This window comes from Schistocerca piceifrons, chromosome 3 (genome assembly GCF_021461385.2).
Source record: "Schistocerca piceifrons isolate TAMUIC-IGC-003096 chromosome 3, iqSchPice1.1, whole genome shotgun sequence".
NCBI lineage: Eukaryota > Metazoa > Arthropoda > Insecta > Orthoptera > Acrididae > Schistocerca > Schistocerca piceifrons.
This window is the reverse complement of record NC_060140.1, coordinates 254,656,525-254,674,868: the sequence shown is the minus strand read 5'-3', so window position 1 is coordinate 254,674,868 and position 18,344 is coordinate 254,656,525. Positions and strand designations below refer to the sequence as shown.

The window sequence follows — 18,344 nt, the reverse complement described above, 5'->3', positions numbered from 1 at the left end:
TTGAATTAAATTGATGAAAGGAGAAAATATAAAAATGCAGTAAATGGAGCAGGCAAAAAGGAATACAAACGTCTCAAAAATGAGATCGACAGGAAGTGCAAAATGGCTAAGCAGGAATGGCTAGAGGATAAATGTAAGGATGTAGAGGCTTATCTCACTAGGGGTAAGATAGATACTGCCTCAGGAAAATTAAAGAGACCTTTGGAGAAAAGAGAACCACTTGTATGAATATCAAGAGCTCAGATGGAAACCCAGTTCTAAGCAAAGAAGGGAAAGCAGAAAGGTGGAAGGAGTATATAGAGGGTCTATACAAGGGTGATGGAAGAGGATGTAGATGAAGATGAAATGGGAGATATGATACTACGTGAAGAGTTCGACACAGCACTGAAAGACCTGAGTCGAAACAAGGCCCCCAGAGTAGACAACATTCCATTCGAACTACTGACGGCCTTGGGAGAGCCAGTCCTGAAAAAACTCTACCATCTGGTGAGCAAGATGCATGAGACAGGCGAAATACCCTCAGACTTCAAGAAGAATATAATAATCCCAATCCCAAAGAAAGCAGGTGTTGACAGATGTGAAAATTACCAAGCTATCAGTTTAATAAGTCACGGCTGCAAAATACTAAAGTGAATTCTTTACAGACGAATGGAAAAACTAGTAGAAGCCGACCTTGGGGAAGATCCGTTTAGATTCCGTAGAAATATTAGAACAAATGAGGCAATACTGACCCTATGGCTTATCTTAGAAGCTAGATTACGGAAAGGCAAACCTACATTTCTAGCATTTGTAGACTTAGAGAAAGCTTTTGACAATGTTGACTGGAATACTCTCTTTCAAATTCTGAAGGTGGCAGGGGTAAAATATAGGGAGCGAAAGGCTATTTACAATTTGTATAGAAGCCAAATGGCAGTTATAAGAGTTGAGGGGCATGAAAGGGAAGCAGTGGTTGGGAAGTGAGTGAGACAGGGTTGTAGCCTCTCCCTGATGTTATTCAATCTGTATATTGAACAAGCAGTGAAGGAAACAAAAGAAAAATTCGGTGTAGGTATTAAAATCCATGGAGAAGAAATAAAAACTTTGAGTTTCGCCGATGAAATTGTAATTCTGTCAGAGACAGCAAAGGACTTAGAAGAGCAGTTGAACGGAATGGATGGTATCTTGAAGGGAGGATATAAGATGAACATCAACAAAAGCAAAACGAGGATAATGGAATGTAGTTGAATTAAGTCGGGTGATGTTGAGGGTATTAGATTAGGAAATGAGACACTTAAAGTAGTAAAGGAGTTCTGCTATTTGGGGAGCAAAATAACTGATGATGGTCGAAGTAGAGAGGATATAAAATGTAGACTGGCAATGGGAAGGAAAGCGTTTCTGAAGAAGAGAAATTTGTTAACATGTGTTAGGAAGTCGTTTCTGAAAGTATTTGTATGGAGTGTAGCCATGTTGTTGTTGTTGTGGTCTTCAGTCCTGAGACTGGTTTGATGCAGCTCTCCATGCTACTCTATCCTGTGGAATCTTCTTCATCTCCCAGTACCTACTGCAACCTACATCCTTCTGAATCTGATTAGTGTATTCATCTCTTGGTCTCCCTCTACGATTTTTACCCTCCACACTGCCCTCCAATACTAAACTGGTGATCCCTTGATGCCTCAGAACATGTCCTATCAACTGATCCCTTTTTCTAGTCAAGTTGTGCCACAAACTTCTCTTCTCTCCAATCCTATTCAATACTTCCTCATTAGTTATGTGATCTACCCATCTAATCTTCAGCATTCTTCTGTAGCACCACATTTCGAAAGCTTCTATTCTCTTCTTGTCCAAACTATTTATCGTCCATGTTTCACTTCCATACATGGCTACACTCCATACAAATACTTTCAGAAACGAATTCCTGACACTTAAACCTATACTCGATGTTAACAAATTTCTCTTCTTCAGAAATGCTTTCCCTGCCGTTGCCAGTCTACATTTTATATCCTCTCTACTTCGACCATCATCAGTTATTTTGCTCCCCAAATAGCAGAACTCCTTTACTACTTTAAGTGTCTCATTTCCTAATCTAATTCCCTCAGCATCACCCGACTTAATTTGACTACATTCCATTATCCTTGTTTTGCTTTTGTTGATGTTCATCTTATATCCTCCTTTCAAGACACTATGTATGGAAGTGAAACATGGACGATAAATAGTTTAGACAAGAAGAGAATAGAAGCTTTCGAAATGTGGTGCTACAGAAAATGCTGAAGATTAGATGGGCAGATCACATAACTAATGAGGAGGTGGTGAATAGGATTGGGGAGAAGAGAAGTTTGTGGCACAACTTGACTAGAAGAAGGGATCGGTTGGTAGGACATGTTCTGAGGCATCAAGGGATCACCAATTTAGTATTGGAGGGCAGCGTGGAGGGTATATATCGTAGAGGGAGACCAAGAGATGAATACACCAAGCAGATTCAGGAGGATGTAGGTTGCAGTAGGTACTGGGAGATGAAGAAGCTTGCACACAGGATAGAGTAGCACGGAGAGCTGCATCAAACCAGTCTCAGGACTGAAGACCACAACAACAACAACATGAGTGAATGTTGCTGTATAACTTGACACAAGTTTATAGATTTTGTGAAGCAAACCAAGGAATGACAAATGTTTCTTTGGCACAGTATACACTGAAATTAACATCAAGGAAAAACTAAAATTGTGGTCAGTACCCAAATTTGAAACCAGATCCATGACCTTTGCACAGAAAGTACAACTGATATCGCAGTTCCCCAGAAACGCAGAAATATGAGTGTGAATCTAGGTCCAGCACAACAGTTTAACATATCGCAAATGTACATTTTTTGTTTCATTAATTATCTCTGTGGAAGTTACTTTATTAATATAATACAGTTTTACAGAAAACTGTGACCTACCTGTGCAAATTTGGCAGTTAGATGAATACTACACTTAAATTATTGAATCAATACCGCTAAATAATATTTATAACACACACACACACACACACACACATTTTTACTGAAAGAATATCATGGCTACTACTTGCCTGTTTCTACAGTTTGCTCTATATGAGGTATAGCTGGGTCAACCCAGTACTGTGGAAGGACAATGCTCCGCTGACTGAATGATAAATTGCTTGGTAGCAGAACTGTAGTTCGCTTACAACTGGCATCCAAAATCAAAGAGCTGGCAATGCCCACAAACTGGAAGGGAGCAGAACTGTCAATTTATTTTTTTTACATGTCACATTCTCAATGAAAAAAAAAAAAAAAAAAAAACGATTAGATTATTGCTACCAACAAACACAATCTATTTATTTATTCTGCACAGACAAATATAAGATTTGTTTTGGACTGTGGACAAATGTTACAATTCATGTCATAACTTTCTGGGATGGTTATAAAAGCTCAATATGTCACTATTATTTATAAATAATATGGTGCAAAAGAAAGTAACCTATACCTCTAAGAGTAATTCTTTAATGCTATTAAATCACTCCAGCCATATGCCAGGATGGTTCCTCTGAAAGGGCATGGCCAATTTCCTTCTCCATCCTTAAATAACAATTGATGCCTGTGCTCCACCGTTAATGAACTCAATGTCTAAGGGACATTTAACCCAAATATATCTTCCTTCCTATAAAATCTCTTACTAATAAGATATACCTTCAAGATACATTTTTGAAATCAAAGCAGCTTCCCTTTGGAAGTTTGTTAAAGATTCTGATCCCCACTTCCCATGTGATAGGAGCTGTTGTCTGCACTTACTGTGTTATGCCTTGACATTGAGAGAGAGAGAGAGAGAGAGAGAGAGAGAGAGAGAGAGAGAGAGAGAGAGAATCAGTCTTTCCTTATCCCGTCCAGTAAAACTTCCCTGGGCAGGGCTTCTCGGTGACTTTTCCAAAGTACACCCCTTCTCATAAAACTCTCTAGTTTCTTAGTCTTCGCCCCTCTTCCTTCCCCTTCAACACTTCTGCTAGGGGAAGAAGTCATTGGCTCCGACTCCGAGAGCTTGCATAAGTAAAACTTTTTTTTACATGTGTGTTTTCCTCACTGAGAAAGAAAACAACAGTTCTGAAAACAAGGGTTCTGTTGTCACTTTTACTTTTATTTGTGTCTTAGCAGCAGTACCAAGCACTGATTTCTTCAGTAGAGGTAACCTGCTGGAGTAAAACACTGTACCATCCAAGTTCACAGTCTCAATGTGGGCCCCAAGAAATCAATAACTGTTTAATATTTTTACATTTCTCCATAAGATTTTATACTCTACATCAAGTTGTCCTGGCACAGTACACATCTTAGCTACATGAGTGCTAAATCAATGGACCGAAGTCCATGGACAGCAGAGTCAGAATAAACAAATAGCACAGCTACCATACACATTCACACCACAAATTTGACATTCACATAAATCTTCTTAATGAAAAAAATATAATATGCAGTGAATCTGGTCTTGGTTTTTGAAACATTTGACAAAAGTGTGCTTGCAGACAGACTTAATTCTAAACTAATCTGAACATAGGATACAGTAGTTATCTTTAGACAGATAGGGAAGCAAGTTGTCAACCATACTAAAATATAAAACTGATGTAACTGTACAGAAATAAAGATATTCCAAACAGGCAAATTCTGAACACACAGCTACAAGTAGTCAACAGTATCTATCCTAACACAGTGAATGCTACATTAGAGCAAACTGGTATAGTACATAATTAACAACTTACAATCTAAAACATACCATATGAAACAGAAGTCTGAAATCGAGAAAAGAGGGAGCTGGAAAGCATGTAAAAAGCCCACAGATAATCTACAGGGATGTACTTACCAACACAGACATAAGAATAGCAACAATGAATGTAGTGCCACAAAAAAATTTACCGGACTCTGTGCAATCTTCCACCCAAGGAAAACAGGTGAGGCTCATTGTCAAATAATAGTGGTAATTAATACACTGCTATAATTTATGTAAATAATATTTATTAATCTCGTATGGTTCTTCAAGTTACTGATGCAATAGTATTTTCTCTGTTTTGTGTAGTGTGTGCAGATGATATGACAATGTGGCAGCACCATATATCTTCACACATGAGGCTAAGCCAGTCTTATTCTGCACCTCTGCCATCCTCTCTCTCTCTCTCTCTCTCTCTCTCTCTCTCTCTGTGTGTGTGTGTGTGTGTGTGTGTGTGTGTGTGTGTGTGTGTGTGTAAAACTACAATGCACAAATATTCAGTCAAATCTTGGTAAGAGTTCAAAGTGGCACAAATATTAGCAACTTATTTGAAATGTTCAATAATGTGCAATTGTGCAATTACTAAAATGAAAAGAATATAGCATCCTAGGACTAAAATAGCAATAAGTTGCAGTTGGAATTGGCAAACTCATACAAATACCTGATTGTTTATACTTTGTAGGGATATGAAATGGAACAACCACATGGTCCAGTCATAGGTACAGCAAGTGGCGGCCTTTACTTTATCGGTAGAATGCAAGGGGAATGCAAATAGTCTACAATGGAGGTGGGTTACAAATAACCCATGCTTCACATCCTAGAATATTTCTCAAGTGTGTGGGATCTATACCAAATCGGACTAACAGGGGATACTGAGATAAAGGTAGCACACATGGTCACAGGTTTGTTTGACACATGGGAGAGCCCAACAGCGATGCTGAGGAAACTGACCTGACTGACACTTGATGATACACACAAACTATTTCGAGAAAGCCTACCTGCAAAGTCTCAAGAATCAGCTTTATATTACAATCCCCTATATATTGCTCCCATAGTAATCATGAGGACAAGAGTAGATTAGTTGCAGCATGCACAGAGGCATTTAAATAGTCATTTTCCCATGCTCCATACATTTATTTATTTAACCGTATGGCTAGGGCCCCGTCGTGCAGGGCCCCCTGTCAGGCAGACCACTTGCCAGGTGCTGGTCTTTCAATTTGATGCCACTTCGGTGACCTGCAGTCAATGAAGATGAGAGGGTGGTGATGAGGACAGTACAACAGCCAGTCCCTGGGTGGAGAAAATTCCCCGACCCAGCCGGAAATCGAACCCGGGCCCAGAGGATTGACAATCTGTCACGCTGACCATTCAGCTACCAGGGTGGACCTCCATACATGAATGGAAATGGAAAAAGCTCTAATAACTGGTACAATGGACGTACCCTCTGCCATGCACAACTCAGTGGCTTGCTGAGAATGGATTTAGATGTAGATGTTGCAGACACTATTTCAGTATAAAAAGGAAAAGGCACCACACACTGTGTCACATCATTTCAACAATAGATACATACACTGACTACATGCAAATCTTCTTACAAAGCCAATAAACATATCTTTGAACAAGGAGAATAGGCAACAAGAGTGGAACATTATAAAGGTAATTTTAGTAGTCAATGCTTCCCACCTCAGTGATAGATACAGTGTAGTAGAAAATGGGAATAAAGACAGCAAACGCTGAACACTGGAAGGAAGAGAGAGAAAAAAATTAAAATAGCCGGAGAAAGAAAAAGAACCTACACTTGTTGCCAGAGGAAGGTTTATGCTATTGTTACCAATGCAGACCAACAACTGCTTGAACATCTTCCCACTGAAAAGAAGATCAATAAAAAATGAGGGAGTACCCAAAAAGTAAAACTAAAATCAGTGGCTGCAGGAGTGTGCATTTGGGTGTCTGTGGTTGTTTGTATGAATGTGTCTACTTACTTCGGTAATAGAGCAAGAGCCAAAAGGTTAGGGTGATTACTGTTTTCTGATACATGTATCTATGTGTCACACATCAGTCCACTACAAATGAGTGGTTGCCTTCTCCTTATTTTATACTTTATGAATATTGCCCAGCTTTCAGGATGTATTTTCTCACTCTGCAGTGAAGTGTGCATTGATATGAAATACGAAAGCAGCACAATATTTTTCTGAAGATAAAATTGGCATTTAAGGAATATTGGCTTCTGTCTCTGGTTCTTCGGCCGACGTTCATCTAATGATTTTTCTGACGTTTCGCCAGCACGAGTGGCTGGCATTGTCAAAGCTTCACCCTCCATTGCCGGTGGTGAACTGGAGCCGAGCTCGCGGCCGCAGACTATATGTACCTGGCGCGCCAACGTCCGAGAGCTTCTCCGCAGTCATTTCCGGTGCGGTTCTCCTCTTGCTACCTGCGACGGTCGTTTGCTGCAGTACGGGAAGCCAGGATCCGTTTACCTTAAGGCTTTCCTCTTTCTTGTTGAAACTGTTAACGTGCAAAATCACGCAAACAGTTTCAACAAGAAAGAGGAAAGCCTTAAGGTAAACGGATCCTGGCTTCCCGTACTGCAGCGAACGACCGTCGCAGGTAGCAAGAGGAGAACCGCACCGGAAATGACCGCAGAGAAGCCCTCGGACGTTGGTGCGACAGGTACATATAGTCTGCGGCCGCGAGCTTGGCTCCAGTTCACCACCGGCAATGGAGGGTGAAGCTTTGACAATGCCAGCCACTCGTGCTGGCGAAACGTCAGAAAAATCATTAGATGAATGTCGGCCAAAGAACCCGAGACAGAAGCCAATAGGCAGATTGTCAACAAGTGGCCACGAAAGCCTTAACACTTTTGTATTTAAGGAATAGTTTGTATGTATTCTACAGCAGTATCTCCAACTTCTAACTAGTCCTAGGCTTATAAAAGCACTTCTTTATAATTCTTCAATGGTAGCTAAACCTTTTATCACTTTGACATATAAAGAACCATGGACTCCTGGGTATCTAACAATGGAAAATCCAGGATGGATTCCTGGGTATGTTGAATACACTACTTCATCTCACTGACACATCAAACATCTAGGTACAGAGCAACTGCAACAATTTGTTTGTTTGTTTGTGTATGTGTATGTATGTAGCACTATGTCAGTAAAATCTTTTGATACTTTACAACCTTAGATCAAGAATTTGCATTTTACAATCTCAGATTTTTTGTTTGTTGAGCACCCTACATTTTTATCTCTACATCAGAAATTTTGTTCACATGTCATATAGGACCATTTGTTCTACATAAGTAGCATTATCTAACACCCACAATTTACTGGCTCTTACAAGTGTCATACAAAATTTCAGTTATGGATATAAGACAAAGAACAATCATTCTACCCCTTATTTTTGGCTGCTTTATATGGAGCTCCTTAGAGTAAAGAGATATATCTTGGAGCTATTATTTTATATAGCAGCTTTGTTGAACAAAATGTATTTTATAGGTTGCATCTGTAAAATCATACCTTCACATTAAACATTGAATGGCACATATCAAACATGTGCTGAGGCGGAGATGGTAATTGGCATGTTGTCTTCACTAGCCGCTTAGGATACATAGGTCGCACCATCTTTGCATCCAGGCACTGACATTCCAAAGTTACTTGAGGTAAGGAATTTGGTGCAAGCTGACACAATGGTTGTATTCGTGCTGATCTCTAAAACATACAAAGAATCACCAGTCATCGTGAGCTCCAGAGGTCATTTTACTACTACTACTACTACTACTACTACTACTACTGCTACTACTATTATTATTATTAAAAACGACTAAAACTGCACGGATACACATTTATTATGTCACAACCTGTTTTCCTCATCATGTAACATTGCCAACTGTTTTCATAATGTTCCCCACAAAGTTGAGCCTATATAATGACTTAGCAACTCTAATTATGAGATGCAACATTAAATGCAAACTCTGGAACATCATCTTATATATGCTAGTGTACACAGTACGCCAAGTTGCCTGCACTCACTACTCGCCATGCTTCTGACAGACAGCTGATGGAGTGCTTATATGACACTGTGTTCCAGAAATTGCTTTCGACATTGTATAAGATAACTATACTTCTTAAGTCACTATACTGGCACAACTCTATGAGGATTTGTTGTGAAGGCTATTGCAAGTATTCCCAGGTGATGTTCATTCAAAGGAAACCAGACGAGACATAATATGTGGGTATACAGATGTGGTAGTTTTGTATTAATATTAATCTTAACAATCTTTGAGCTGCTTTAATTACAAATAACATTATAATTGTTCCATTGCAATGTGTGTCAACCATGTGACACAATAAATATAAAGAATCTTTAAACTGCTTTAATTACAAATAACATTAGTATTGTTCCATTGTAATGTGTGTCAACTATGTCACACAATAAATTCAAATAACAAATTTTTGAAGTTACACGGCAACTCAATTACACAAAATATTTACTGTAAGTGAAAGAAATCTTTGGTGGTTTTTTTGTGACATGTATGCAAAATGAGAGTCTTTGTGTCTCTTCTTGCTCTGTATCACAGGAACATTTACATACATCTTCCATCCTTAGGGAGATCAATACGCAGATAGAGGTAAAGAATATTCATCAAACTATAACTGCAACTACAAAAGCTTCAACCAACTTGAAGTTTCTGCTTCTTTGTAATAAAATCCAAATTTTAGAAATATTTGTCTCTCAACATTAGAACAAAAATAATAAGATCATAATGGCAGAAATATTAATTCATATCCTCATGATGTCGCCACTGTCCAGTTTCAGCTTAGTATAAAGCAGTTTCTCACCAAATGAAAACACACAATGTGTCACTCTATTTCACTTCACATTTTTCATGCAAATTCACTCTCAGGCTAAGCAATTGCGAGAATGACATGGCTTTGACTCACTCTACACAGAACCAAACAATTAAGTAGCAAAACTGACAACAATGTAGAAATGCTGCAGGTCTTTGGACCAACAGGTACATGCAGACAGCAGCAGAAAAATAAATCAATGTGAGAAATTTTAATTCAGAATGTTACTAAAATACACAAAGTATTGTCTAGTGATAGTATGGCAAGCATGGGAGGAGAAAACTGCACAACAAGAACAAATGAAATGGTATGTGAGAGAATACAAATGTCAGAGACAAAAAGTGCAGTGGAAAAGAGGAAAGAAGTTGGAAGGACATTGGTTTGGAGACAGAGGAACAGAAAGAAGCAGAAAAATGAGAGCAAAGCAAAGGCAATTAGGCGATAACGTATTGACCCAAGTGTGTTGTTTAAAGAGTGTATCCAAGAAAAAATACATGGTCAGTGAGAATGAGCAATATGGTAGTAATCAGCAACATAGAAAAAAAAGTTGTGGGTAGCAATCTACAGCTAGGCTGACAGAAAAAGCTTTGTATACTCTGAACAATACAAAATAAAATTGTTAGAAGGAGCTGAGCAAAATGCAGTGCCAGTGGGTACAACAAACTAATACTATCAGTCTCTTTCAATGAGTTCTGATTACAACAAAGGCTTACATAAAATAGTAATCACCAGAACATATATTATGTCTAATTATTTGATGTGCCTTTTCACCACCAAATAGATAAAGCTACTCTTCAAGACATCCAATTTCAATGCAGTTTTTAAGAAAAAGTATTTTGGTTACTGGTCATTAGTATAATCCCTCAATGACAAACTGAGATGGAATGTAGATGAGCTCTAGCAGTGCAAAACCACCATACGGTGAGTACACCAAGGGCAAGTGTAACAGCTTCATATTTTTCATCTGACTGCCACATTTTTTTCTGTTTGCTTTTTCTAATCATTGGTGTGGTATTACATTAAAAATTAATTTTGTCTTACCATCCACTGTTGCCACAAACTTCCTTCTTATTTACAACATAAAACTGATGGTATTGGAACTATTATTCCACAATACAAGCAAGAATTAAAATAAATGGAGATTACATTCAGTTTCTTGAATTCCAATGTTATATGCAAACAAATGTCCTATGTCCTACTGTACAACCTTTTTTTTTTTATCAAATTCAAAACACAAGTTCAGTTCTACTATTTTACAAGTTCGTAATTTTCTCATAAAGCAATTGTTGGATTGTTTCATAAAAGTTAGCACAATGATCCCAAAACAATATCCCCCATCCCTTTTCTGTCACACAAAATTTTGTTTGCCACTCAGTATCATTACTTTACTGTTTAACAATAAAAGGAAAGATTGCTACTCACCATAAAGATAACATTTAAGTTGCAGAAAGACTCAACGAAAAGACTGTTACAAGCTTAGCTTTTTGCCATTGTTGTTGTTGTGGTCTTCAGTCCTGAGACTGGTTTGATGCAGCTCTCCATGCTACCCTATCCTGTGCAAGTTTCTTCATCTCCCAGTACCTACTGCAACCTACATCCTTCTGAATCTGCTTAGTGTATTCATCTCGTGGCCTCCCTCTACGATTTTTACCCTCCACGCTGCCCTCCAATGCTAAATTTGTGATCCCTTGGTGCCTCAGAACATGTCCTACCAAACGGTCCCTTCTTCTCGTCAAGTTGTGCTACAAACTTCCCTTCTCCCCAATTCTATTCAATACCTCCTCATTAAGTACGTGATCTACCCATCTAATCTTCAGCATTCTTCTGTAGCACCACATTTCGAAAGCTTCTATTCTCTTCCTGGCCAAACTATTTATCGTCCATGTTTCACTTCCATACATGGCTACACTCCATACGAACACTTTCAGAAACGACTTCCTGACACTTAAATCTACACTCGATGTTAACAAATTTCTCTTCTTCAGAAACGCTTTCCTTGCCATTGCCAGTCTACATTTTATATCTTCTCTACTTCGACCATCATCAGTTATTTTGCTCCCCAAATAGCAAAATTCCTTTCCTACTTTAAGTGTCCCATTTCCTAATCTAATTTCCTCAGCATCACCCGACTTAATTCGACTACATTCCATTATCCTCGTTTTGCTTTTGTTGATATTCATCTTACATCCTCTTTTCAAGACACTGTCCATTCTGTTCAACTGCTCTTCCAAGTCCTTTGCTGTCTCTGACAGAATTACAATGTCATCGGCGAGCCTTAAAGTTTTTATTTCTTCTGAATGGATATTAATACCTACACCGAATATTTCTTCTGTTTCCTTTACTGCTTGCTCAATATACAGATTGAATAACATTGGGGAGAGGCTACAACCCTGTCTCACTCCCTTCCCAACCACTGCTTCCCTTTCATGTCCCTCGACTCTTATAACTGCCATCTGGTTTCTGTACAAATTGTAAATAGCCTTTCGCTCTCTGTACTTTACCCCTGCCACCTTTAGAATTTGAAAGAGAGTATTCCAGTCAACATTGTCAAATGTTTGCTCCCAGTCTACAAATGCTAGAAACGTATGTTTGCCTTTCCTTAATCTTTCTTCTAAGATAAGTCGTAAGGTCAGTATTGCCTCACGTGTTCCAATATTTCTACGGAATCCAAACTGATCTTCCCCGATGTCGGCTTCTACCAGTTTTTCCATTCATCTGTAAAGAATTCGTGTTAGTATTTTGCAGCTGTGACTTATTAAACTGATAGTTCGGTAATTTTCACATCTGTCAACACTTGCTTTCTTTGGGATTGGAATTATTATATTCTTCTTGAAGTCTGAGGATACTTTGCCTGTCTCATACATCTTGCTCACCAGATGGTAGAGTTTTTTCAGGACTGGCTCTCCCAAGGCCGTCAGTAGTTCTAATGGAATGTTGTCTAATTCAGGGGCCTTGTTTCGGCTCAGGTCTTTCAGTGCTCTGTCAAACTCTTCACGCAGTATCGTATCTCCCATTTCATCTTCATCTACAGTCTCTTCCATTTCTGTAATATTGCCCTCAAGTACATCGCCCTTGTGTAGACCCTCTATATACTCCTTCCATCTTTCTGCTTTCCCTTCTTTGGTTAGAACTGGGTATCCATCTGAGTTCTTGATATCCATACAAGTGGTTCTCTTTTCTCCAAAGGTCTCTTTAATTTTCCTGTAGGCAGTATCTATCTCACCCCTAGTGAGATAAGCCTCTACATACTTACATTTGTCCTCTAGCCATCCCTGCTTAGCCGTTTTGCACTTCCTGTCAATCTCATTTTTGAGACGTTTGTATTCCTTTTTGGCTGCTCCATTTACTGCATTTTTATATTTTCTCCTTTCATCAATTAAATTCAATATTTTTTCTGTTACCCAAGGATTTCTACTAGCCCTCGTCTTTGTGCCTACTTGATCCTCTGCTGCCTTCACTACTTCATCCCTCAGAGCTACCCATTCTTCTTCTACCGTACTTCTCTCCCCCACTGCTGTCAATTGTTCCCTTATGCTCTCCCTGAAACTCTGTACAACCTCTTGTTTAGTCAGTTTATCCAGGTCCCAACTCCTTAAATTCCCACCTTTTTGCAGTTTCTTCAATTTTAATCTGCAGTTCATAGCCAATAGATTGTGGTCAGAGGCCACATCTGCCCCTGGAAATGTCTTACAATTTAAAACCTGGTTCCTAAATCTCTGTCTTGCCATTATATAATCTATCTGATACCTTTTAGTATCTCCAGGATTCTTCCATGTATACAACCTCCTTTTATGATTCTTGCCATAGACTGCTTCAAAAAAAGGAACACACACACATTCATTCATTCACACAAACAAGCTCACCTCACACACACATGAACGGTGTATCTCTGGCAGCTTGGACTGGAATGCAAGTGTCACATGGAACAAAAGCAAAAGTCTGGAGATGGCGGGGGACAAGAAAGAATAGCAGGATACAGGTGGAGGGAGAGAAGAATGCTGTCTGGTAGACATGGTAGGCATGGTAAGAATGCCTCCAGGTGCACCATTGAGAGACTGTGGAGCAAGGACCCGTGAGGGAGGGTGGGGGTGGGGCTGGGGGTGGGGGCGGATAGGGATGTGGGAGGGGGGGGGAAGGAAACAGGGTGCGGAAAAGGAGAGAAGCAAGATGGGGGAAAGAGAGACAGGTGCATTGGCAGAGGGCTACACTCAATAAGGGTGAAGAGACAGTGAAAACTGTTGGGTGGAAGGTGTGGGACAGTAGGTTACTGTAGGCTGAGGCCGGGGTAATTTCAGGAGTGGAGGGTGTGTTGTAAGGATAGTTCCCATCTGCACAGGTCAGAAAATCTGGTGGTGGAGGGGAGGCTCCAGATGACCTGGGTTGTGAAGCATCTATTGAAATCAACCATCTTCTGTTCAGCTGCATGTTGTGCTAAAGAGTGGTGTACTTTGCTCTTCCCCACAGTTTGACAATGAGCATTCATCCTGGTGGACATCTGGTTGGTAATCATACCAATATAAAAGGCTGTGCAATGATTGAAGCAGAGCTGGTCTATGACATGGTTGCTTTCTCAGACTGTCTGGCCTCTGATGGGGTAGGATAAACCTGTGGCAGGACTGGAATAGGAAGAGCTGGATGGGTGGATTGGGCAAGAACTGACCACTGGGTCTTCCACAGGGATATGATCCCTGTAGCAAGGAGTTGGGATTGCAAGTGGTACAGTGATAGACTAGCATGTTGTGAAGGTTGGGTTTTTGACAGAACACTACTTTAGGGAGAGTGGGAATGAACTTGGGTAGGACGTTCCTCATTTCAGGGCATGACGACTGCTAACCAAACCCCTGATGAAGGATGTGGTTCAATCATGTTAGTCCGAGGTGGTATTGGGTGATGGAGGGGACACTTCTTTGTAGTTGGTGAGATGACTGGGGGGTGTGTGGGGGAAATGGCATGGGAGATATGTTCGCGGACTAGGTCAGGAGGATAGTGCCTGTCTGTGAAGGCCTTGCTGAGAGCTTCAGCATACTGGGCAATGGAGTTCTTGTCCCAGCAAATATGTCGTCCCCAGGTGGTCAGGCCCTATGGGAGAAATTTTTTGGTGTGGAACAGGTGACACCGTTGAAACGTAATACTGTCGGTGGTTGTGTGTTAAATGTAGACAGAGGTGTTACGGCAGCCATCAGAGAGGAGGTGGTCAACGTCCAGGAAGGTGGCACACTGGGATGAGAAAGACAAGGTGAAGCACATGGGGCAGAAGGTACTGAGGTTGAAAAAAAATTGAGGATATTGTACCTTAGCTCTGAGTCCAGATTATGAAGATATCATCGATGAACCTGAACCAGACCAGGGATTTGGGGTTTTGGGAGGTAAGGAAGGTCTCCTCTAGATGGCCCATAAACAGGTTGGCACACGAGAATGAAATGGGGGTGCCCATCGCTGTGCCACAGATCTGTTTGCATACCTTCCCTTCAAAGGTGAAGTAGTTGTCAGTTAGGATAAAGTTAGTAAAATGTATGCAGAATGAGGTAATGGTTTTGGAGCCTGAAGGATGTTGGAAAAAGTAGTGTTCAAAGGTGGCAAGACCAACGAGTATGAGGTATGTTGGTGTTCAGGGAGGTAGCGTCAACAGTGACAGGAAGGATTCAAGAGGTTAAGTGGTGGGGAGGGTGGAAAGTCAGTGAAGGAATTGGTTGGTATCTTTTGATGTGGGAAGCTACATTATGGGCAACTGGTTGAAGGTATTGGTCACGAGGGCCAAAATTCTTTTGGTGGGGGGCACAATAACGATCTACAGAGGGGAGTCCAGGATTGTTGGATTTGCAGATTTTGGGGAGCATGTAGAAGGTAGATGTGTGGTGTGCCTCTGGGGTGAGGAGGGACATGGATTCTGGGGAGAGGTTCTTGGTAGGGCTTAAGGCCTTAAACAGGATTTGTAGGTTATGTTGGACTTTTGGGATGGGGCCACTCAGGCAGATTTTATTAGTCGATAAGTGAGACAATTGGCAGTCGCCTTCAGCAAAGTAGTCACTGTGATTCATAATGACAGTGGTGAAAGCTTTGTCTGCAGGTAGGATGATTAGGTCAGGATTTGTTTTGAGGTTGTGTGTGGCTTCCTCTCTTCTTCTGAAAGGACCAGCTACAAAGGAGCATCCCCTTTGTCGCACAATACAGCCCGGGACTGGAACAATTAAACCACATCCTTCGTCAGCGCTCTGATTACCTGAAATGAGGGACATCCTTCCAAAGATCATATCCCAGTTGAAGAACCAGGTACCAGATCTGCCCAATCCACCCACCCAGCACTTCCTATTCCAGTAGTGTCACTGGCTTATCCTACTCCATGAGAGGATGGGCCACCTGTGAAAGCAGCCATGTCATATACCAGTTCCGCTGCAATCATTCTGCAGCCTTTTATATTGGGATGATAACAAACCAATTGTCCACCAGGATGAACGGCCGTCATCAAACTGTGCGCTAGAGCAAAGCAGACGACTGTTACCACAACTTAACATAACACACTTGATTTCAATGGCTGCTTCAACAATAAGTGTCACGAGGATCCTCCCCTCCAACACAAGCTTCTCAGATCTGCACAAATGGGAGTTATCCTTACAACACAATCTCCGCTCCCGAAATTACCCTGGCCTCAACCTATGGCAACCTACTGCTCCACACCTTCCACTGAACAGTTTGAACCCTCTCTGCCCTATCACCTCACATCTTCTCACCCTCACTGTGTGCTGTCTTCTGCCAATGTGCCTTTCCCCTTTCTTGTTCCTCTCCTTTTCCACGTCCCATACCCCTACCTGTCCCAACTTATTACCCCACAGCCTCCTAACATTGCACTTTGTGGCAGTCTTGTCACACCTCCATCCAGAGTCCCTGCATGCTCTGCCAGACCCCCCCCCACCTGTATCCTGCTCCTCCGTCCCATTCAGATTGCATCTTTTGTTCCACATGGCAGTGCATTCTGGTGCAAGCTGCAGGAGACGATGGTCACATGTGCATGAGGTGTGCTTACTTAAAAGAGCCTTCCTTGCTTTTGCCTGAACTGATTTAGGAATACAACAGAAATTTTTTGATTAGAAAATGTAAACTGAAGATTGCACTTATCACTTCCAGATTATGGTTCCTATGCTTAGTCATCACGTCACATTACTGAGTTCATATGTGCTACCATTCCTACGTTTTCACCATGGATCACCAAGGGTTTTCTTGTATATCATCTGTCATTTTCAAATGTCTGTCGTCTCTCACATCAATAACATACAAAACAGGCAGACAGTTTTCTAAAAGAACAACAGCATCAGACTAGTCCCACAAAAGGCCAGGTTTCACAAAACATTGTATTCACAACTCAAACATTTACAGTTCACACACAGTAAGCAAAATGCATCAAAGAAACAGATTACATTCTACAAGCAGCTCAGGAATTAAAAAAAAAATCAATGACATTAATGCTATGTTGAATGGAGCTAACCTTGCGTTTCCTGTTTGCCTGCATAACAGAGGGCTCAAAGGGAGGATGAGTCGCCAGCTGCAGTTGTATTTCTGGTTTGAAGAATGTTATTTGAAACACTTGAACAGGTATGTTGGCTTCAAGTGCCTCAAAATCCTCTGCTGAAGCTGGTGGCAGCTGCTCACGGCTAGGCTCTGAACAGTTACTGTTCATTAAATTCAAGATAAAACATTATAGTCGCTACAGGTGTTATATTTCTGAGAGTGTGAAAAGACAGATAATAAACATATATCAAAAAAATATTTTCATCATATTCAAACAGAACAGTCTAAAACATTGGTATCACATACAAATTGTGGCCCATTAAGCACAACAAGCCAGATCTAAGAGAATCTAAATATTTTCTGATGCTAATCAATAACAGGAAGGGAAGTGAAACTGTGAGACATGGTGAGAAATAACTACATCATAAGGCCCCATATGGTCAAATAGCTTTTGTCTGTACACTGTTGTTCAGTGTTTCCAGTTCCCATGGTTTCAAGCATGCAAAATGCATTTACATCCACCGATCTGTACCTTCATATATTTCATTTCATTTTTCTGCTTTAGTTTTCTCATTATTTTTCATTTTAGTCTGTATTACTTTTCCGCTCAAACAGTCCAAGAGTGTACTGCCGGTCCATAGTGTCCAATGGGCACAATATTTCAACGATCAGACATGTCGCCATCATCAGGTGCACTGAATAACTGAGCTCCTGAGGGCGGGCGGCCGTCTTAAATCCCCTCCTCAATTGCACTGACGCCACCACAGACACCAATGCCAGTGTCTCAGTGACCGCAGACGTGTGAGCACGGACAGCGGAGAGAACGCCTCTCAAGGGGAGGGGATTTAAGATGGCAGCCCGCCCTCAGGAGCTCAGTACTTCAGCACACTTGATGATGGCGACATGTCCGAGTGTCGAAATATTGTGCCTGTTGGACACTATGGATTGGCAGTACACCCATGGACAGTTCGAGCTAGAAATACGCCAGGAGAAACTGAAGAATCACATGCATTACTTTTGGTTTTTATTTTTTTAAATAAGATTTCTAGTATTAAATGTTTGAACACTTCAAGATGGACACTTCAAGATAACTGTTACAGAAACAAGTCTCTTTTTATGAACACTTCATTATATAAACATCTTATTTTTAGAAAGTTCTCATTTCACAAGCGTTTCTTTCATAAACATTTCTTTAATAAAAATTAAGAAATAAGTGCCTTCTTATAAAAAGTCTTATAACAGTCATAAATGTCTCATTCAGCAGCAA

At 40.6% G+C, this 18,344-nt stretch overlaps 1 protein-coding gene across 1 annotated transcript in view; it reads right to left on the bottom strand.

Annotated features, from left to right (window-relative positions):
• LOC124788557 (vacuolar protein sorting-associated protein 13B) overlaps positions 1-18,344 on the bottom strand; it is a 221,355-nt gene that overhangs the window by 71,152 nt on the left and 131,859 nt on the right. Inside the window, exons 13-15 of the mRNA XM_047255828.1 lie at positions 17,055-17,227; positions 8,243-8,434; positions 3,043-3,199 (exon numbers count right to left, since the gene is read on the bottom strand). Of these exons, the coding sequence (XP_047111784.1) occupies positions 3,043-3,199; positions 8,243-8,434; positions 17,055-17,227 (522 nt within the window). The remainder of the gene's footprint in view (positions 1-3,042; positions 3,200-8,242; positions 8,435-17,054; positions 17,228-18,344) is intronic.